A 23,077-nucleotide genomic window follows, 5' to 3' on the forward strand; every position below is an offset into this window, starting at 1 on the left:
AACTATGGCTAGAAGATCACTTGCTTGGGATGGTTCACTCGGACAACTCCACTTAACTGACAAGGTTGAAGAAATTTAACAGAAATATGGAGAATGTCTGGCACATAATGCAATGTATTTGTTTTTAGTATTTTATCTCTGCATGTATTATTAAAAAAATACATCAACTTCACTTACTGTACCAAACAGTTAAAAAAAAACCTTAGGATATGTTATTTTCAGAATCCACAAAAAAATAAAGAAATTTGGGGGGGTCTGAACCCTCTTCTTTTATGCAATTATTAAAATATCACTTTCTGTAATTTTTATTGCATTTAAAACTTCATGAATGAATCTAAGGTTAAACTAGCAGAATATTGCCATAGTGACCGAGCAAGTTGAGTGCTCACTCACGATCTCACTGTTTGGGGTTCAAGCCGAGATGTGGGGGCATGAGTGTTTCATCAGCTTCATCTAATCATAATCCATCCTTATCGTTTCAAATAGCCTAAAGGAGCAGAACAGCACTGTAAAATAAAAAATACAAACCAACAGAATGGGAAAATATATCGAAAAATGTTAAGAAGGTTATGCTTGTGTGTGGTTGTGTCCTTGTTCTTTTAACATTTCAAAACCATTTCCTGTTTTGTCAGTGATAACTTGAAATTAAAATGTTACCTGTTGTCAAAATTATGTTCACATTTTTTTTTTTATTTAAACCTTTTATCCAACCATCTTATATGTTGTAATTTCTAGCTATCCCTAAAGAAGAATCCAGAAAAAGTTTTGAAATGTTGAGAGAATAAGAATACACCCACATATACGTACACCCTTCTTCATAGTTTTCTTTAATGTCAGTGGTATGTGAAAATTTAAGGTTAGGTGACATATGAAATGCCATTGTAATTTACCTTTAAGTGATTGTGTAAACCCAGATCTGCGTAAGTCTACAGTTATCTGGTTTTATTTACAGATGGATGATATAGATATTGGCTTAAAACACAAAACACCTCAATTTGATCGAGCAATCAAACCACTCAATAAGGCACAGCCAGTCAGGCAGAGAAATTTCTACCCTGTGTATGGAACTTTGGTAATTATAACAAGTTTTTATTTGCCATTCAAACAAAGTTCTGCATGACAACATAGGCACGTTCATATATGAGTTTTTATATAAATGCAGTGGCACCAAGTTATGTGAGCCCGGACCACCCAATAGCTTGTCATCCGATTATTATTATATTGTGTAATAATAATAATGTTGTGTACCATGCACACACACGTACCAAAAAGGAACATAGATTTAAGTTATATTCTTTGAATGTACCTTACGTCTCAAAGCTAGAATATTATCATACTATTAATTTTAGGTACAAACGCAGTCTACAATTGATTTGAATTTTTAAATGAAAATCTCCGTATTAGAAAAAAACTTGGTAATCAAAAATTCTCAGAATAAGCTACCTAAGACTTAATACTAAGGTTTTCAATACTATGCTGCACATGTAATTAACATTAGGAGATATGCCTGGAATTTGAAATAATCGTGTTTTTGTCATAAAATTATCAACTTCCTACCTACACATCACACTGTAATTTTAAAAAGCTTAGTTCTTGAATTTAAGAGTAGTTGTTTTGGTTTTTTGCAGGGCAGAGGCCTAACTGGATTGAAGAATCTAGGCAACACATGTTATATGAATTCCATCATTCAGTGCTTGAACAGCACGACATCATTAGCATTTTACTTTTGTTCTGGCAATTACAAGTGAGTGATACTTTGTGAAATGTTAGAAATGGAATTGGCACTGTCAAACAAACATAAAAATCTATGTCTATAATTAGTTTTAAGATGCAATAGAACACCATGTACAGGAAAGAAAATGTTTTAATTTATTTTATTTTGAGTTGACAACACCCCCGGTGCATGATCAATAATTTTTAAAGCCCTGAAGTTGCAAAAGGAGCTTTTGAAATATTAGAAACCTTTTATTTTTTTTTGTTAATGTTTTTGGTGATTTCAGTGCTATGTGCTTGAGAATGTCCATTTCATTTTGTTTCTTCCCTTTTTTAGGCTGTCTACCAGTCTGGAAAACATGGAAAAGTCAGGGAAATTTACTATTTTTCTGGAAAGATTTGTATTTTTGTTTCTGTGCCATGCCAAAGCTAGTGACTTGCTACTGGTATTTCAAGAAGGTGTAAAAGGTATCTATTTGAAAAACATAGTGCAAAGATCCATGGATGGACCAGCAGTTAACTGGAAATTTCTCACCTTTTTCAAGGAAAGCATGGCTATTAATGAGCCAGAAAGTACAACATTGCTGGAAATAGGAAACCGTGGACTTCATGTTCTTCATCGTGCTTTCAAAGCATCTTTTCAGAGTTCTGGTTGGAACATAGTGGTATTCTTAAGAGCAGTGTACAATTTATTTAAAAATTTTCTAGCTCTGAGAGCAGATTTCACAAGAATTACAGGATCAGAAGTTTTTCCAAAAAAGTTTTATCCAATTTGGTGGTTAGACAATGGAAGTGTGGTGGAAAATGCAAAGCACAGTAACTTTTACCATTTCTGAAAATCTATGCTGACTGAGTTTCTGGTACCAAGGAACAACCAAGGTGTGAAAGCTTTAAAACTATTAAGTCACAAGTGAGGAATCCTCTATTACCAATTCTCTTTCATACGTCTTTCTTGCAGCTGGTATAGAACCCTTTCTTGTGAGGTTTCAGTCTGATTCACCAATGGTGCCTTTCCTTTATGAACATTTGCTCAAGGTATTGAAATCCCTTACGTCCAGGTTTATAAAGCTGCTTGAAGCTGTAAGTTCTGAAGATCTTTTGAAACTAAATCTAACTGATCCAGAATGTGTGTTTTCTACAAAAGAAGTTTACATTGGATTTGCAACCCGAGCAGCATTTAGATCTGTGAAACTATCTAAGATTCAGGTATTACATTTTCGTGAAGATTGTCTGAAAATATTACAATGTTTGTGTATGAGATCACCATTGAAATATAGGCTCCCATGTAGTGCAGCATATCTCTCTCCAGCATCTGTTTTGGATGGAAAAGTAGGTGAAAACCAAGTAAATGTGGCATTACAAGTCCTATTAGAAGAGTCCCATTTTTCTGGTCCTGCTGCAGATGATATAAAACGGTTCTAGACTGACTTTTGTAGTAATGACAGTGTGATTGCAAGAATGAGAAATTTTGACATTGCTGTTGATCTGCTGGATCAGATGTGGATGACAGTTCTCGAGGACTGTAACAACAGTGCCTTTATACTGTTTATCCAGAAGATTTTAATGTTTCCACATGGAAATGCTTCTGTTGAGTGCAGTTTCTCTGTAAATAAGCGATGCCTTGTGGATAATCTTGATGAGGACTCACTTATTGCCCAACGATGTATACATATGCAGTTGTAAGTTATGGAGGGGTTGAAAAAGTCCCTATAACAAAATCTTTAATCCATGCAGCAAGGAATGCAAATCAAAAGTGGAAGGAAGCATGATACAACAAAAACTCAGAAGACTCATTTAGAAGAGAGGATAAGAAGTATGGCAGAACTGAAAGAACTGAGTACAAAGAAAGCTAAAATCCTCGAGAGATCTGCAAAGGAAATCCAAGAATTTGATTAAAAGATGAAAGCATTAAAGAAGAAAATAGTGTAGTTGTGTTTTTCGAGTAATGTGTTCTTTTGCATTTATTTTAAAGGAAGAAAACTATTATACAAAATTACATTCAGTTTATAAAATATATTATTTTTCTTGTGGCTACTGAATTGTTATGGAAATAAATTAATTAAATGGCTATAAGGTGTGAAGGGAAGCCATCAATAATTTTACAATGTGATAATGAAAGCTTGCTAGTATATTGGTAAATTCCCATAAATATACAGGTACAAGAGGATAAAGTATGCTTTGTGGTGAAAAGATTAATCTGATGTACTACAGTTTACGGTCTTAAACTTGAGTGTAACTAAGTGTGAATTTTCATCTAAGTGCTCTGATTTTCTTACATATATCACCTTTGACTGGGTGCCAAAACTTTGGGGTTGGGGCAAGGACAGTTAATTTTCTGTTGGTAGATAAGGGATAGCATTAAGAGATGATACTGGTGGGGCAAGAAATAGGGGGACAATCCCCCCCCATACTCTCCCCTAATCGCTGCTACTGTACATACATGTTCATGTACATTAAGTGCCCTAATGACTTGGTCTGGAAAACCTGGAAAAGTCAGGGAACTTTGTTTTCACAAAATAGTAGACACCCTGTTTTTGCCATGCCTGTTTGGTGATATCAAGCTACATAATATGTGTATCTTTCTTCTGTTACTACTATGAATAAATTATTTATATTAGTATTCCTTGTGCAGCACTTCATACTTCATTCTTAGTAGGAGCATGCATATTTTGTTTTTGACGAAAAAACGAAATGTCAAGAAACACATTGTAGTGTTAATTTTTCATGTTTTTGAAAGGTGTGAGATGCATTTTGCTACCATGTTTTGTCACGAAGTAATGCTAAATAAACTACAAAATGCGAAATAAACTCTTAAACACGAAATTTAGGGTTTATTTACAGGCAAATGTCCTGTGAGTTATGCAATTCATGGAAAATTAATTCTACTGTTAATATTGTAGAAGCAACAATGAACTCCTTTACACATAAATAAACTTAATACTCTCATAACTACATACATGTCACTCTCGTAACTACATAACTGTGATATTAGAAGTGAAATGTTAATTTTGTGTAATAAGTGTAGTTTTTAAATCAAATTTAGGATTATATTCACAATTTTAAAACAAAAATGTATTTTTATATACCACTTTTCATCCGATTTTTCACCACTTTTGAACCCAAAATTAACTGTTTTTGTACCAAAATTTTGTTTGTTTATTTATCCAAATTATATTATTATGATTCACTCACTCGCTGCTTTTATGTTATGGAAATGTGTAGTTCAGTTATTTTATGTTAGGGATACATGTAGTTCAGTTATTGTAGAACTTTTGTTGTTGAAAAACTACGAGATAAGATTTAATTAATAGATTGATTTACCAGTTTATACCATTGCCTTATACTTACCATTTCAGGGATGATGTGAATCGAAACAATAAAGTGACTCATGGAGAAGTTGCTGAAGAAGTAGGTGCTGTGATACGAGCGCTGTGGTCTGGCCAGTACCGATCTATTGCCTGCATTGATCTCAAGGTTAGCATTGCCTTTCACTGTTGATTGGAAGAGTGGTTCTGAGTTTATACCATGCATGGCTGAAGTATTGTTGACCTCATGACCAACCTCCAACCTGGAGGACCAGGGACTGTTCTGTTAAGGTTATCAGTCCATAGCGAAGATGTCCTGGTTTTCGGCAACCAGACGTTTGCCTTCACCTTTCCCATTCTTGCAGAGGATTTTCTGGTTCTTTTGGGTAGATGACAGTATTTCTTGGGCTCTAGTGGTTACACTTACACCTACTCTACATCAGCGAACCCTCATGTGTTTGTAACTAATCTTTCTACTATTAGTAGAAACTGCTCTAAAGTAATTTACTCGGTTTATGCCAGTGGCATGGCATAATGTTTTCGAAACTAAGCAATGACCCCATCATTGAACAATTTTAACTACAATTACCAGTAATGAATTTCACAAAAGTCTACATTAGAGGATAATAGTATATATTACTATCAATATTTACCTGAAAATAGAGTAATAGACTGCAAAACCGAAGCATCTACTACTTTCACTATTAGCGAGTCATGTAAGGATAACAAGTGCTACACTATATGATGCACAATTTCTCAGTTTGGTGAGTCACCAGGTCTTTTACTGCAAACAGTTCTAGGGCGTTCGGGGTAAAAAAGTACTTAAGTCAAAAAATGAAATTTTACAACAGGCAGGTATTTATGTTAATTCTTGTAAGAGGAAACATTTCTGGCATGATGTACATGTTGCATCATCACTGTTAAATCTTTACGCTTGCCCAGTATAAAATTATGCTCATAATATTTTCTTTAATTGATTCAGCATGACTTAAATTAAAGTAACAGAACAGAAAATTGCAGTTTGTGACTTAAGTGCTTTTTCCCGAACACCCTAGAGTTTCACAAATAACTTTACGCTCTAATCATGAAATTTAACGCAGTAAATGTACTACATATCTTGCACTAAACAATTTTACCATCAACAAGTCTTCAATCATAACATTACAGTAATTTTCAATTGACAATGACCTTCCTGTGGATGAAGACATTACCAAAATATTGAATATGTCGCTCAAAGTTCAGAGCATAATAATTCTTCCAGTTGCTTACAAGGCACGTTATGGTCATATACTGCAGCGTGACGTGGGTAGCAGGAAGCAATTACTGTTATCTGGCCAGAGCAGCAAACTCATTGCTTACATCAGGGTGTGTACCAGTCTGGAGAACCTGGAAATCCTGGACTTTTTCTGGAAAAGTTGTGGAAATGTCAGGAAAATTTACTGTTTTTCTGGAAAAATCAATGTTTTTGTAGTAGTGCACTAAAAGTAGATTTTTGAGAAACAAAGAAGAAATAAACTTTGTTGTGGGTAGCCTATATTCAATTTGATATTGTATTATCAGTAGTTACAGTAAAAATTGTATATTAAATACTGTAGGAAAAGGTCATGCTTTGTAATATTTTCACATAGAAATTTACTACAGTAAGTGACTATTGAAATTTACCACTTTCTTTTACAATGTTTTTGGTTGTTTGGTATATATTAGGATTAATACAGATAGTATTACTAAATTTTACTACAATTTTGTATTTTTAATGTTATAATTGTTATATTTTGTAAAAAAATCTTTGTTAACCATAAGCCACTACATGCAAGCATTATGTAAAAGCTCACCCTTGATGCCCCTTTCCAACAGTCAATTTCTATTCAGTTTCTCTTATATGTGAAGTGAATTCTAAAAACTTGGTTTGGTGAGATTCTAAGTTTGGTGTTAGTTTAAAATATTGTGACTGTCTTACACACATGTTCAAATACATGAATTGCCATTAATGGGCTTAGTCTGTAAAATTTTGATTCTTGATCTGAAAAAGCCAGATTTGTTTCTATGAAATTGTTGACACTTTGTATGTGCATCTTACTGTGGCATCTGTTGGCCTTATTTAATACTATATCCAAACAAGCCAGTCACACTGATTAATATTTAAATATGTTAAATTTCACCATGTATGTGAGATATGTTATTTTTCATTTGTTATCATTGCTTACTTGCATGCCATGCTCCTGGTTTTTACCATAGTGAAGCTAAATTTTTTCAGTAATTTTTCAACAAATTATTGTGGTTTCTTACATAGAATGTTGAGTTGTGCTTTTTCACAAAATATTGTATGTTTGAACTGTAGAATTAATTGCCACTATGTTTGTTGCAGAGGGTAGTTGGACAATATCACAAATCCTTTCAAGGGTATGAACAGCAGGACTCGCATGAGTTCCTCACAGAACTTATAAATTGGCTAAATGATGATTTGTGCAAGGTAAGCTTATATTCCTCTATTTTCTTTTTATATGGACCAAAATTAATAACGAAAAAGTAAGTGTGTTGTTCCACAACAATGATTTTACAAGCACAAATGCATTATTTTGTTACATTTTCATGAGGTCAAGATGGTGGGGATTTGTGCCTTGTGATAGAAATGCATTTTATTTTAACATTTATAAGTTCAGAGGACTTGTTTTACAAATCGCAACGGGTGATGTTTCGTAAACTTCTTGTTCCTATCTTCGGACTCAATTGAGTTTCAAGAAGTTTGTCAAATGTCATTTTTACACAGGGACGGCGACAGGGATGGGCATGCACCCACCCAAAAATTCCTGTATCCACCCGATGGCCCACCCAATCAAATTAAATTAATATATACAATTAGGGAAATGTAAACGGTTCTGTAAGTATAGGCTGGTCCTCACTCCATGTATATTTTACTTGTAAATATTGTAGATACTAGAAAGTTCACAAGTTTCATCCCATAACGAGCTTTGCTGTCATTTGGCGAATTGTCTAAGTAAGTAAGTTTACAAAGATTAGAGCAAATATCTTGTTGAATGAAATTAATTTAAGCTTTTCTTTCTACTTCCTTAATTTTATCATTGGAAAGCTAAAGGAACTCTCATAACTCTTTTTTAAAATGTAATCTAATGAACACTGCTATGTAGAAGCAATCAACAGGCTTAGTAAGTTTTATTGGATATTGACAATTATGAGGTATGCTATATGATCAAGAAGTAATCAGGATTTAGAAGGATTTGGAGGGTTGCAGCTCCCAGCCTTCAATGGGCAAAAATTGCTTTGAAATCGGCCATGTATTGCGGGGGGGGGGGGGGAAGGGCATTAGGAGTGGAAGTATAAAAAGTGTAACTAATCATCTGTCATGACTTGGGCTAAAGGTTATAGACTAACTGAAACTGTGCATAGATGGAAGTGAGTTCTTGATGTTGTCAGCACCGGACCTCCACATAAATTTCGGCCTGGGTATGATCAAAGTAATAAACGATTAAAAACATCTTCTTTGCCTTAATCTCAATGATGAGTATAAATGATGATGATGAAAGTGATGAAGGGACACTCACAAAAACACCCATGCTCAGACCGGGATTCAAACCTGGGACCCCTGCCATCATAACACACTGCGATAACCACTCCGCAGATAATTTCATGTGTCACTTTCTTTATTCAAGCACAGTGTTTTTTTTTCTTTTTTCTTCTTCTTTTTTTCCCCATAACTGTCATCTTCAAATAATGCAATGTTACTAAAATTACCATACCGAGGTGACCAAACTTTAGTGTAACAGTTTTGTAGGCTTGGAAAAAATCTACAGAATTACTGATCTGATATTATTAGTGGCTAGCACTATTTACAAGTTCTCCTCCAACATATAAATTTTCACTATCAGTGATGCAATTCTTATGATTAACTTGCATGAATTTCAAAGAAGATGAAGGAAGGGGTGGAAAGAAACCTTGACTCGAGGGTGTCAGAGACCTATAATGAGGCAGCCAAATTAAATAACAAAATAAATAATCAGGATAATAATCCAGGAGTGATTTTTTTTTTAAAGGTCCACATGTTCAAATAGGCTAATTGTCACTGGATCTTCATTTTAAGCTGTAGTCCTAACAAGTGTGCATTGGGCTTCCACTGGGGATTGAACCCAGGACCCCTTAATTATAAGACGAGAGCGTTAAACGATCAGGGAGACGATATACAGAAATAACTCCGTCAACCGTATCATTTTATCATAACAAAAGATGTGTCCATTTAAGTAGTGGATTACACTATTCTTATGATTGGCCCATGGACGTCCGCAGCATTTTTTCCAGGGAGGAGCAAACATGGTAATTTGTTCAAGGGGAGGCAAACGAGACATATTCCCCCCAATAATAGTGCCCCCCTTATTAAAATTGAAGCTGTCATTATCCTGCAGCACCCTTCCAATAATTAACATAAATTACTGTGAATGAAATGAAATATATGTGTGCAATGTATAAGTTTATGGTAAGACCCATTTTCCAGGGGGGGCATGGCCCCTTGTACCCCCTTCTTCCGGACACCCATCGATTGGCCTGAGATTTAAACTACTTCTTTCCTGTACAGACAAAAATATCTGAGATTTAGATAATACCACATCGTTGTTCGCAGAGTTATCTATTTTGATAAAAAATGAATCATTGTGGAGTTGAAATTACTACCTCAACTTTTGATGTGCTATTAACTATTCATACTCTATTTGTGGAAAGTAATCAAGACTGATTTGACTCATTGTCATATTTCGAATCGAATTTCTGCTAGTTTTGACCAATGGTGATGGTGAGGTTGAGTGGTAATTAGATTAACGTCATGAAGGAACGAACACAAACATGCAAGGACACAAAACACCAAGAGGATTATCTTGACTGCGGTTACAGGTGCCAGAGACTCATTTGCCTACAAGAGTACAGTTTCCAGGGTGTACTATTCAGGAGGGAGGTTGACATTTGAGTGTGTTCGAAAAGGTCACACTTACAGCCCAAGTGATCTGTAAAAAAGATACAATGATTGGGTTTGATGAATTCCTTGTGTCCAAATTGCTTTCTACACAAGGTAAAAGGGAAATCTCGAGTGAGAGAGAGAGAGAGGGGGGGGGGGATACGTGTTAGTCAAACTCACCTAATGCCTTACGTTTGTACTGCCTACCCTAATTTATCAATATAGAGCTTCTTCCCACCCGGTCGAAAAATTCTGGTGCCTCCCCTGTTTTTACACCCCCTAAATCATAGTTATCAATTAATCTGTACACATTATCTGTACCTAGTCATATCATAAATTCTGTTGCAAAGTTTAGACAGGGATGGCAACACTGGTTGGCAAGCTAACCCCGCAATGTTGGATCGAACAACAACCAGTGTCATTGTGTGTTTGGCTGTGGTAGCGGAAAGGTGAATTTCACTTTCAAGTCGAATGGAGTGTGGTGTATACGAGAACCGTGTGGCAGTATTCGCACTGCACAAAGTTGGCAAATCACCATTGGACATTTTTAACACCCTGAAAAAGCTGAATATCAGCAGGGTGTTCGTGCATCGGACCATCAACAGATACTGTGACACAAGGACAATTGAGGAATGCCCCTGGAAAGGTAGACCTCACAGTGGGAGAAGCCAGAAGCTCGTGAAAGCAGTGGCGGCGTGGATTTGACGAAATCCTGTCAGGAAAGAAGCAGTGATGGCTCGAGAGCTGAACATTTCGAAAATGTTGATGTCGTGTGTGCTCCGAAGTGACCTAGAACTTCGAGCTTATCAGCGAAGTACTGGTCACTTCCTCACTCCACAGCTTAATGTTCAGAGGGATCAGAATACAAAAAGGCTCCTTCAGCATTACGCAAATGGTGGTCACAGGAGGATCCTTTTCATGGACTAAAAAATATTCACGATTGAAGAGTCTTACAATCGTCAAGACGACCATGTTTATGCCTCGACATCCCAGGAATCTCGTGAAAACATGCCAGGGATCCTCAGAGGCCATCATCCCACCTTAGTGATGGTTTGGTGGGGGTTTCGTATGATGGCACAACTGACCTCCACTTCTGTGAACATGGTGTGAAAACATCTGCAAAAGTGTACCAAGCAACAGTGTTGGAACCACTTGTAAAATTGTTGACCCGCACCATGTTCAACAATAAGCCGTGGAGCTTCCAGCAGGACTCAGCACCGGCCCACAAGGCAAAGACCACACAGGAGTGGCTTCAGAAAATTGTGCCTGATTTCATTGCTCCGGCTGATTGTCCCTCCAGCAGCCTGACCTCAGCCCATTGGACTGCAGGTTGTGGTCCGGTTTGAAGGGCATGGTCTGTAGGAAGAGGCATCCAAACCTTGCAAGTCTCAAGCGTTCTCTTGTGAAGGCAGTGGCGGACTTTCTCCTCGAGACCTGTGTGAAGGTCAGAGGTGGCCGTCCATTTTGAACAGTGATTGGTGCTTTGTGTTGGCAAGGCCTGTACCTTTGTAACATTCAAATATTAATACATTAGCTTCCTCACTGTGCCTGTATTTCATTATTAACTTTGTAACAGAATTTATGATATGACTAGGTATACCCTGAGGCATTTCATACTATGTAGGTTGTAAGTTCCAATCATAAGAAATACATTTTTATTTATACAAAAATATATAATGTGTGTGTGCAAGCAAAATATACAGTTAAAGAACAGTTTGCATAAATAATATGAATGCATCGAAGTTCCTTTTTTTTAAAAGTTAATACGTAGAATACAGAATTTTCATGCTTGTATATTTAATGCTCTTGTAAACAATATAAGACTTCTAAAAATATGAAAAGAGTGTACTTACAAATGAATAAATTCCAGATTTTCTTTCCAATGTTTGAGCTGCTTCTTCATGGCTGTCCAGAAATTAAGACATTAATGGCTGGTTTTTCAATGTACGATTAAGGTTCAAGTTAGCACATAACTGGAAGTTTGGTGGCGATTTTCTTAACAGCTACTCCTTCTTGCAGTTACCAGATTAACAGGAAATTGCAAAGCAGCATGGCTGTCTTATGGAGCTATCAGAGTTCCACACTCAAGGACTTAACTGTCAGATTAAACAATAAATAAATCACTAAAAAGTTACATTGCTATAAAAAAGACTCTTTTGTGGGGCAGAGCTCAGCCAGTGTCCATGTAAACAGAGAACGTAAGCAGCGTGGTTTGCTTGAGGGGTTGGTTTTGGATACTTTGTCATGAATGATATCCAGTCTACCAGTCATCCCAATCTCTGACCTGAAATTTGGTGCAGTAGTTAGCAGCAGCAGCTTGAGGAGCACATTATATTTTATAATATGAGTTTGAGTCTTCCCTCCTCCCCTGGTTCTTTTATATATATATATATATATGTATTTATGTGCTATTCGATTCAGTTTAAAACTAGAATAAGAGATGGCATGCAGATCGGTTTCCTAATATTTCCATGCTTCAGCATTGCCAGGTCGCTGTTTTGAAATGGCAGGTTTGATGCCCGGTGGAGGCACATAGTGGTTTGGATCCCACTTTAAACTGTAGGTTCAGTCTTAAAATGGGAAGTTGAGATTACTTACAGCACATTTGGTTTAGCCTGAGCCCTGGCATGCGCAAAGCAGGAAATGTTTGTCATCTGCAGAAGACGTGTTGCAATTCACGGAAGTTACAATTCTACTAGACATGAAACTGACAAAAGCCATATGCTGTTGTCTCATTAAAAAAAATACTTACGAATCGAAAGTAGGATGTTCTTCATGATCGTGAAATTCGTCAATTGATCTACGAATAACACACTTGTCAAATTCGTCCACGTCACTTTAAATTTCTTTTTCTGCGTGGTTTGTTAGGTGTTACTAAATCCTTCCCAGTTGCTTTGTTGCGATCATTTTCGTTTAAGATGTGTTTCAAAGTACTTACTGACACACCAGTACCCGCAGAACCATGATTTTGTACTTGTTTAACATTCAACTCAAGACTACTGTCAGTTTCTTTCTTCATAAAGTTATGCACGTTAAGATAATTTCTCTACTCTGACTGTGAATAATAACTTTGCTATCTCCAATATTCTTTCCAGTTTTCACCTCAGCTTCTATTGAATAAAAACACCCTAAGCAACACAGGTCAATAATCATCATACTTGTGGTAACACGATCTACTCCCTCTCCCCCTCCCCCCCTTGGAGAGGAAGAGGAGGAGAGGGAGGATGCCTCTTTTGCTGAGGGGGCTTAATCAATGGTGGTTTCACTGATAAAAAGAATCCTATGTCATTCTTTTCCTTGAACAATCACCTTCTCAAACTGTCGCTTTTTTAAAGAAAAACTAAATGCAGACACCAGTAAGTGCCGAACACCCCTACCAATAAGCTCTGAAATCAGATTATGGATATAGGTAATTGTTAAGGTGGTTAACAACTCTGATCTCAGTAGAACTATCGCATCGTCGCGCTGACTGCAGACTTCTGTGCAGCTGAAGGCCAGAGCTCAAGCTAAACCAAATGGCCTGTAACTGCTGCTTACTGTCATATTGAAAAGCTAGGTGCTGGTTAGAACTGGCAGATAGTTAATCAGAATGATTAACTGGACATTGAAAAATCATCTGCAAGATTTTTAAAAGATGGGCATATTTTGTGTAGGTTAACATGAGTGGCTATGTGAACATGGCAAAAAGTGAAAAGATATTAAATATTTTCTCCTCAATGGTGACAGTCATTTAATATGAAATTTATTTATAATTTTAGTTCTGTGGATTTTGCTGTATATTTTTCCATTAGGGGGTTATTTGTTGCCTTCATTCTGAGTCTGCGTGTAGTCCATAATCATTATTGTGTAATCACCACCCACCCATCATGTATCTGTTGAGACAAATATGCATATGTTCATATATTCCATTTGTACTTTACTTTTACTTTGCTTTGTATTAATCACCCAGATAAGGGTTTGTTGTAAGAGAAGCCCTTGAGGCTGAAACACGTGCATAAAGTTGACTTAAAACCACAAATCAGTCAATCACATAGATGATATCTGGTCTGGTGTTTGTTATTGTTTTGTCTGCTGTGATAGCTATCCCTGTACAGTTTGTGTGGGTCTGCTTGTCTTCTGGTGTATAATTTTTGGTCCTTTACAATATATTTTTTCGTATTGATTAGTTGGTCCTGGATGGCCATCATCATCATTTATTCTACTATGCTTGTATCTTCAAGGATGGTTTTTAAGGATTTGTGTTGTTATTTTACAGGTGTCGCAGAAATCTGCTTCAGTAGATTCCTTCAGCAGCAATAACAAGGATGAAATAGCTGCAGAGAAAGCTTGGAGGGAATTTACAAACTCAAAAGAGTCTCTTATATTGACACTATTTTATGGATTGCAACGGTCAAAAGTAACATGTCAGGACTGCCGCAATGAGTCTGTTACCTTTGAATTAATTTCACATCTCTCACTTCCTCTACCCAACAACAACAAGTGCTCTTTGAATGTAAGTATAACTTACCACAATTAAAAGATCTATTACTATCATAAATCTTGTTACTGAATATTGTTACTAGTAAGGTTGGCAAAGAAATGTGCTTGATGTTCATTGTGCATTAATTAGAAGTAATTTTCTAGCATGTAAAAACTCTCTCTTGTGAGTATTCCAAAGCTTTTTCATTAAAAATGTTAGAATGAAATCATGTATGTAATTCAAAGCACATTCCGATGCAACACTTGTGTTTTTGAAATTAGATGTCATAGGATAAGCAGAATCACTCCTGGCATAGAGCTAATAGCCTTGGTTTCATCCTTGAAGAATTGCATGCAATTATTATTATGATTACTCCTTTAGGAAGTTCACTTTGTTAACATTCTAGTATTTAATTTGGGTCAGTTGGAAGGAGAATGGCATGTAACACTATTAGACAAGTGAATTTTGACGTGACTGCCTAGCACTGCTGACTACCTGTTCTTCTTTTACACACACCCTCTCGTTGGTGAAGTCAGTGAAATCGAATTTTAGGTTATACACGATTATCCTGCCTTTTCTGAAAATCTTGAAAATAGGAATACATACTGTATTTGCATTTGTATACGCTACATTTTTTTTTAAATCCAGAATCTTTTTCTTGCAGGATTGCATGACGATGTATTTAAATGGAGAGAAAATTAGTGGCTACAATTGTCCAGAGTGCAAAACAAGTAGAATTGCTATAAAGAAGTTTGATATCTGGAAGCTTCCTCCAATTCTTATCATACATTTATCAAGGTAAGTTAGAAACTGAAACAATTGAGAAGCAAGTCTTAATGTTTAGGATGAATTAGAAAGGCTATTAAAAATTTGCTTGGGATCAGTTGAATGTGATTCAATACTTAAACTTTAAAACTCACTTTAATCTGTAGGGTCAGTTTCAGTTATCATACCCGAGAGGACAAACTGGAGTTAAATCAAATAACACCAATCCCGCACACACGCAGACACAAAACCTGAGGACATTTCATTCTTAGAACCGAGTTGTTACATGAAGTGAATCTGAATCATTAATAACCAGTGAGATCCTATTCTGTGTTCCTCAGTCATATCTGTATCAAATTTAGAAACTAATCTTATAAGATTCTTCTTTGAGCTGGTTGATGTTTGCAAAAGTTACGTCTGCAGAACACATTATAATATTGTCCATGAAGAGATCCATGTTAGCATGGTTTCCATCACTTAATTTTAGAAATGAACCAACCAACCCGTTAGAATTTTCTTCGGATAAGATAGATTGAGAGTATTTGACTTCTTTCCCAGGTTTTATAATGATTCTTCTTGGTGGAGAAAGCGGCAGATATTTGTAGATTTTCCTATACGGGATTTTAACATGAAGCCTTTCACAGTCGTCCCAAGCCAAAGGTACACCAACTTTAACCTGTATGGTGTGTCTAACCACTATGGCACAATGGAGGGTGGCCATTACACTGCCTACTGCAAGAGCAGTACCTTAAATTCGTAAGTTGTGCTTTATATTTATTTTCTTAGCATCTTTGTTGTTTAATAACAAATTTTCCCTTGTTATACAAGGTAACCAAAAAAAGTTCTTGCTGTTTTTGACATCCCATTAATCATGTGCTCACAGAGAGGAAACGAAATGACGCACGTGCCTGCCAAGCGATCGGGAGTTAGTCTGACCATCGACTGTCAGTAATGCAGGCATGTTGCGCACACACAGCAGTCATAGCTCGTCCAGTGTCGAAGAGAAATGGAGGTATCGAAGCAGCTTGTTCGCGAGTGTTTGTTGTATGGCTTTAAAGTGGGCCTGTCAGCTGCCGCATCAAGTCGCAGAATTTGGCAGGCATTTGGGGAGAATGCCGTGAACGAACGCACTGCCAGGCAGTGGTTCCAGAAATTCCGTTCGGGAGATGTGAGCCTTTCGGATGAACCTCGCAGTGGACGACCACATGTGTTGGATGACGAGGCCCTGAAAGAAGCCATCAAGGAGGACAGTGGTCTAACGTGTGATGAACTTGCAGAAAGGTTCCATGTTTCCGCTGAAACAATCAGACTGCACCTGCATGGGATAGGGAAGTCATACAAGTTAAGCAAGTGGGTGCCCCACCCTATAATAAAAATTAATATTTCATATATTTACATTATCGGCAACCAACAAGGAACAACGAGTGACAGCCTGTTTGTCCTTGCTCACTCGGCACCTGAACACACCCATATTTAATCGCTTGCTCACTGGTGACGAAAATTGGGTCCTCTATGACACTCCCAAGCGTACCAGACATTTGTTGTCGCCACGTGACCCTGTTCCTCACACCTCAAGACCACCTCTGCACCCACAAAAGGTTATGCTCCCTGTATGGTGGAATTGTCGGCAAGTGGTGCATTACAAGCTCCTTCCACCTGGTCAGACCATCACTGCTGACCTCTACTCTCAGCAGAAGGAGCCGGCATTGGTGAATCGCAAGGGTGTGCTGTTCCTGCATGACAATGCCAAACCACATGTGGCAAAGAGGACCCGGGAGACCCTTCAGCAACTTGGCTAGGAGACACTGTGCCATCCACCATATTCACCGGACCTTGCACCAACAGATTACCACCTGTTTCATTCCCTCGACAACCACCTCTGTGGGAGATCCTTCGCAAATGAGGGAGACCTGCGGAATGCACTCACGAACTTCTTTGCATCCAAGCCCGCCAAGTTTTATCACCAGGGTATTGTTCAGCTGCAGGAACGTTGGCAAAAGGTGTTGGATGCTGATGGAGATTACTTCGAAACCTCTAGGTACGTATCGTCCACTGTATTGCTCTTTGTTGATCACTGCTCTAGAACGGCAAGAACTTTTTTGGTTACCTTGTATTTTGTTAGTTTCTTACGAACAGTAAGTTGCAAATTTAATTAGGAAATGTACTGATATTGTGCTACTGATATTAAGTGGCAAATGTTGCATGAGCATGAAAGATTCATTTGTCTCCTTAATAATGTAGAACACTAATGTTTTTTCTTTAGGTCACGTTTAGACTTGTGTGCCATGCATCTAGTTCCATCTGCTCTTGCCTTCACACATTCAATGCACATGCAAGTAGACACTTGTCAATTGCCCTTTGCATGTGTGAGCTGCTTTGTATTGACACTAGAGGGAACAAATACACACTCAGTATGCTGCCGCTGCAGTGAACTGAACCACTGTTGTATGTAAATTTCTATTATCCATATCATATCCATATCATGTGTGAAGAATCTTTAAAGAAATGAAAGAGTTTATCATTGTTTTAAAAGGAAGAATTTAGCTATATTCCATGCATTTACAAAAATTCTGATTCTATATTTTTGTGGAAACCTTTTATTACATTAAGGTACACTAGTTTTTCATGTATTTTTAATAATTTTTTTATGAAGTGGTGGTAGAGATATTCACTTTCTTGCCAATTGCTGATGTGAAATGATTACATTGGAGTTTTGGCACAAGGTGAGATATACATCATGAAAATTTTAATGCACTTGTGTTGGTATGTCCACAATGAAAAGAAAAGCACATTTAAGGAGAACTAATTTTGTGCTTCGTTGTTTTCCAGATGGTATAGGTTTGATGACACAGATGTTTCGGAAATTTCCCTAGGTGACGTTAAATCAACAGCAGCATATATTCTCTTCTATACTTCAGTGGATTGCAATGTCCCCAAAATCATTAACTGAAGAACGAACGGGTATGCTGCGACTGTGTAATTATGTATAGATTGTTGTATAAATGTACAGGCATTAGTGAATTGTTTTAAAAGACTGTACCACATGAGAATTTCTCTTTCCAATTTGTTTGTTATATAGTGGAGAGAGATGGTAAGAGCCAGTTACATAGTGCAGTTATCTTTAATTTGTTGATTATAATAATAAACATAATTACAACATTCCACAAAAAAATATTAGTTTTTCATTGCGGTAAAAAATATCTAACATTGAGCTGACACATAAAAGTTTATTTCACAGGAATCAATTTTAAGAAAGATAAAGATGTACGAATTAATTTCTTAGTTTTCAATATACCTTTTGGCAAAATTGCATAAAATACGTTTAATTGTTAAATAATAGCCAAGAAATCACTTACATATATTTTTTTTTTTATTTTGGAGAACAGAAAGTGAAGTGATGAAAATTTGAAATGAATTACTTTGTCATGATGAGTTAGTCATGAAAGCATGAAATGTAAACTAGCATAGTATTTCAACACTTTCTGTAACATTGTAATTCATATTACAATTAAAATCAGCTACAACAAGGAGACGATGCTGTTAATTTTGCAGATTTTTACTGGGTGTTCTTATTCATAATGCTGATTTAAATTTATTTGAATAATTTTCAAGCTGCTGCTCATCTTTTTATAATACACTAAAAAAACACGATAGCATTTTAAAAATATTTCACTTGATATAGAGTAATTATTAAAATTATCTCATTAATAAGTTTTAGCTGGATCTTTTACTTATTGTTGCACATGTGATGATGTCGTGGAAATTAAATAAGCCTTTATAAATATTTACTTTTAGTAACATTTTTTATCATTTTCAGGTTCATTATTGACTATGTTTACATAAAAAAATATTCTAATCCTTCAATTCCACTTTTTTTTACCCATTGTGTTTCCTAATCGTAACTTCCTTCTTCAGTTCTTTGTGGGATTTTTATTGCTCAGTGTTTTGCACTTTAGAAGGTGAACATTATTATTATATTTTTTTCTTGTTGGTCACGAGTTAGCTACACAAAATGCACTAGTATAATATCAAAGTGATGTCCAGAAATTATAAAGAAAGTAATGTGGAAATATGTTACCAGCTATTTTTCACAAATATATCATTTGTATACTTTTCATGCAATTTAAAGTTCCATTAATGAAGTAAAAATTTTTATTAATAGGATCAGTCCTACTTTTTGAATAGACTAGCTATATGACTAGTCCAACAGAATGTAGTAGTTTGTAGGGGTGATCTGTCTTCATGCTTGACACATTAAGGATATCAAAGAGTAGTTCTTTTTATAATTTAATGTTACACGTGCATAATATGAATATCAGAGTTAAAGATCATTCTTGTAATGGTACCTGACTGCGTTATATCAATGAAGTTGCATTCACCATTTCTTTGTTACTGGTAATTGTCAATTAAACTATTATTCGCCATGATTTTTACATGGTGATTTTGTTTGGATTGCAAGATCCTTCTCGTAAATAGTTTGTTCTTGTTGGTGCTGCCAGAAGCATATATATTAGAATTACATAAAATATGTTAGTGGTACAGATGTATGTTACTTGTGCATATGAAGATTCCAATCTTATACAGGGTGCGACAGCATTCATAGCATAACTTGAATTTGATATTACAATGGTGCTGGCAACTGTGTCGTTATACTGTGCATGAATTGCCATTTTCAGTAGACTGTGCTTCAGTTGTTGCTTGTAGGCCAACTTCTGTGGCAGAATGGTTAGCACACCATGCTATGATGCCAGGGAACCCGGGTTCAAATCTCAGCCTGGGCATGGGTGTTATTTGTGAGTATTCTTCATCAATTTCATCACTCGTCCTCATTTGCGCAAATAGTCAAAAATGGCAGAAAAGCAAAGTAAAATAAACCAAATCAGTCATCAGTTGTTGCTTGTTGCAGCATACCTTTACACACAACGTAATGACATTCTGTGATTAGCTTGGTCCCCAGGTGTTGTCTCTTGGGACTTCTTCCTATGGGGTATTCTTAAGCAAGAAGTATTCCAAACATGTTCTGCAACGACCTTGAAACTGAAAGATCGTATCAGAGATGTTGTTACCAGTATCCCAACAAACATGGTAAAATGATTGGAAGAATGTGTGGCATGCCGTGCTACTCATTTGCCAGGGGTCATATTCAAACATTAATTGGTAAATGATATTCCTTTCTGTACAAATAGGTACTAAGATCATTCAATAAAAATATTTTTTTCCATACGTAATTGCGACTTTAAATTACACCATGAATGCTGCTGCACCCTGTATTAAGATTAATTCTGGTCATAGAGTTTTAACACCTCAACCACAACATTGCAGTTTATGGTATGTCTGAGGCAATACCAGTATATCAGTGTTGGAAAGTATGAATGAGGATTTAATCATTGGTACCAGTCAGTGTGTTTATGGAGCCCCGGTACTCTACAAGATACGCAAAATGCACGAATTTTTGTTAATTGTGGCAAAAATGGATTTTGTGATTAAATGACGATATTTTAATGTTCTAATTATTTAGTGAATTAATTAAAATTATACATAAAAGCTCAGTACATTTGTATGGAACAGTTGCAGTTTAATAATTATGTATTTAACATTCTGAGATATTTTGAATTGCACTAATGAAGCATCTACAGAGACTGATGTTGGTAAGAGTATCAATATAGGAGAAAAAGTTAGAGACTCAGTTTTGGTTCATAGAATTTACAGTTTCTTCACTTAGGATTTCCTTTTGCATAGCTATATTTACTAAACTGATAATTGTGTAATACGGAATGTACTGGATTTTTGTTTTCATTTGGTCTTTTTAGAAAAGTAAATCTGAAGTCAGTTATGTTACAAAGAATGGGTAATGCGAACAACAGAAGAAGAGTGCCATTGGATGAGTTTGCGCTTGCCGTTGCATCAAAAAGTGCAATCTATATTTTGTGAGTCTTTCAAAAATGTATATTTTGTTAAATTGTTGCAATCATGAAAAACTGTGTAATAAAAAGCTCAATGATAAATTAGTGATAATTGTTCCAAAAAGGATTAAATGTACTCTCATCAAGGTTTTATGTTGTAACTATATTTTTGCTAATATGATGAATCTTCTCCCAGTTTTCAAATACTGTATTTAAGAAAAAGATAAACCAGTTCATTTTCATGTATTGTTAAATGAAGGGAAAGTATTTTACATATAGATTGGTTCTTTTTCGTTTTTGTTCTCAGAGTTGTGAAATGAAGTTCATGCATTCCAAGTTGTATGCAGTGTTGCTTTATAATGCATGAAATTTAATACCAGTTAAACTAGAAAAGCTAGAGAAATGTGAGTTGTTGGAATAAAGTTTGACAAATAAAATAGAATAGAAAATAGGGAAAGGAGGCTTCATGCTCTGTGATAACAAAACCAGATGAGAAGTATTTGTTGCAACAGATAAAGGTAATCCATATTTTTCAATTTTGAATCATTTGTTGCAAAATTAAGTATTGTCTTTTTTTTTTAATCATCTTGTTTAAAATAATGGTTAAATTTGATTCATAATTATTCCATCTCCAAAAAATATAGTTGTGTATGTTTTGTTTTGGGTCTCCCCGATAGCATAGTGGTAACGTCGTCACCTTGTAATCAAGGGGTCGCAGGTTTGATACCCGGTGGAGGCACATAGTGGTCCGGATCCTACTTTAAACTGTAGGTCCAGTCCAGATTAGCCATACTGTGCATAAAGTGGACTGAAGAAACACAAACTCAATCAATTATGTTTTGTTTTCTGATTTCCGTTGCTTTACTCTCAAGCTTTCTTTAGCTGTATCTCCTTATATCATGAAAATAATCCACTTTCATAAAACTTCAATTACTTTTCTAATATTTATGTTACTCGTAATGCAAGATTTACCTGTGTGTATAAAATCTGCTGATTCACATGATATCTTCTGTATTAATGGCATTAGCTTTTGCATAGACGGGAATTGACACTGGGAGGAGTAAGCCCATACAATTTACTTGTTGAACTTATTTCCTAATTGAAAAGTGATGTCTTGAAATTTATATTGTTGCTAGTGATTTTTACATCACTGTTATCAATTTCAAATGCCATACATTTATGTTGTTGCTAAGGCTAAGATGCTGAATGAATAGTATTGTTAATGTTAAAACTTGTGTAAAATATTTTGACTCTCACTTTATTATTTATTAAAATAATTTTATATTTTTTATTATTTTTTAATCTCTTCCACATCACTTCATTCTTTAAGAAATTACAGATCTTTAAAACTAATGTAGGGACAAACTGGCAATTTTCTCAGAAATAATCTGAACCAAAATGATTAACTTGTTTTCCATCACTGTAACTGTATTTATTAAGTAATCACAGTTTCTTTATGTGGGAGATAGGTGTTGATATCTAATAGATTTGAATGAGTAGACTTTTTTCTTTTGATACAATGTGATGACTAGCCAAAGTAGAGTACTCATATACAACAAATCCTTGTGTTATATGAAGAAAGGCACCTTGTACAGTCTTGGAGAGAAGGGAAAATCATTGTAGTTTTTATTTTTTAACATGTTTGTAAAAAAAGAGGGTACTTGTTTATAGACTCAATAGCATATGTTATTACTATGTTGTGTACATATTGTATTTACTACATGCCTGAAATATATTACTATATATATATATATATATACAAACAAGAATACACATACTCAATCTCTTCTTCTATGATGAACTGAATACATATACTTGTTCAATCCTTCCCCTTCCTCCCGTGGTTCTTATGTTCAAAATTAGTCCAATGAGCAGTAATGAACTTAATTTCAAAGTTAATTTTTGTGGACCTGTACAATATGATTACATGCATACATTCAGAAAAAATTTCCATTTTAGAGGATTTGGAGCATCA

At 35.7% G+C, this 23,077-nt stretch overlaps 1 protein-coding gene across 2 annotated transcripts in view; it reads left to right on the forward strand.

Moving 5' to 3' along the window:
• Nucleotides 1-22,849, forward strand: part of Usp8 (Ubiquitin specific protease 8) — a 78,159-nt gene extending 55,310 nt beyond the window's left edge. The window contains exons 12-20 of one of the 2 annotated variants that reach the window (XM_083142833.1): nt 953-1,072; nt 1,629-1,744; nt 5,070-5,187; nt 7,384-7,488; nt 14,231-14,467; nt 15,099-15,232; nt 15,758-15,955; nt 18,029-18,160; nt 21,010-22,847. In XM_083142833.1, the coding sequence (XP_082998959.1) occupies nt 953-1,072; nt 1,629-1,744; nt 5,070-5,187; nt 7,384-7,488; nt 14,231-14,467; nt 15,099-15,232; nt 15,758-15,955; nt 18,029-18,149 (1,149 nt within the window). In that variant the 3' untranslated portion in view covers nt 18,150-18,160; nt 21,010-22,847. Of the gene's footprint in view, nt 1-952; nt 1,073-1,628; nt 1,745-5,069; nt 5,188-7,383; nt 7,489-14,230; nt 14,468-15,098; nt 15,233-15,757; nt 15,956-18,028 lie in introns of both variants that reach the window. The other variant, XM_083142839.1, reaches the window with a different exon arrangement.
• The last annotated feature ends 228 nt before the right edge of the window (nt 22,850-23,077 follow it).

The sequence above is a fragment of the Lepisma saccharinum genome, chromosome 1 (assembly GCF_977018435.1).
Source record: "Lepisma saccharinum chromosome 1, izLepSacc3.1, whole genome shotgun sequence".
Taxonomy (NCBI): domain Eukaryota; kingdom Metazoa; phylum Arthropoda; class Insecta; order Zygentoma; family Lepismatidae; genus Lepisma; species Lepisma saccharinum.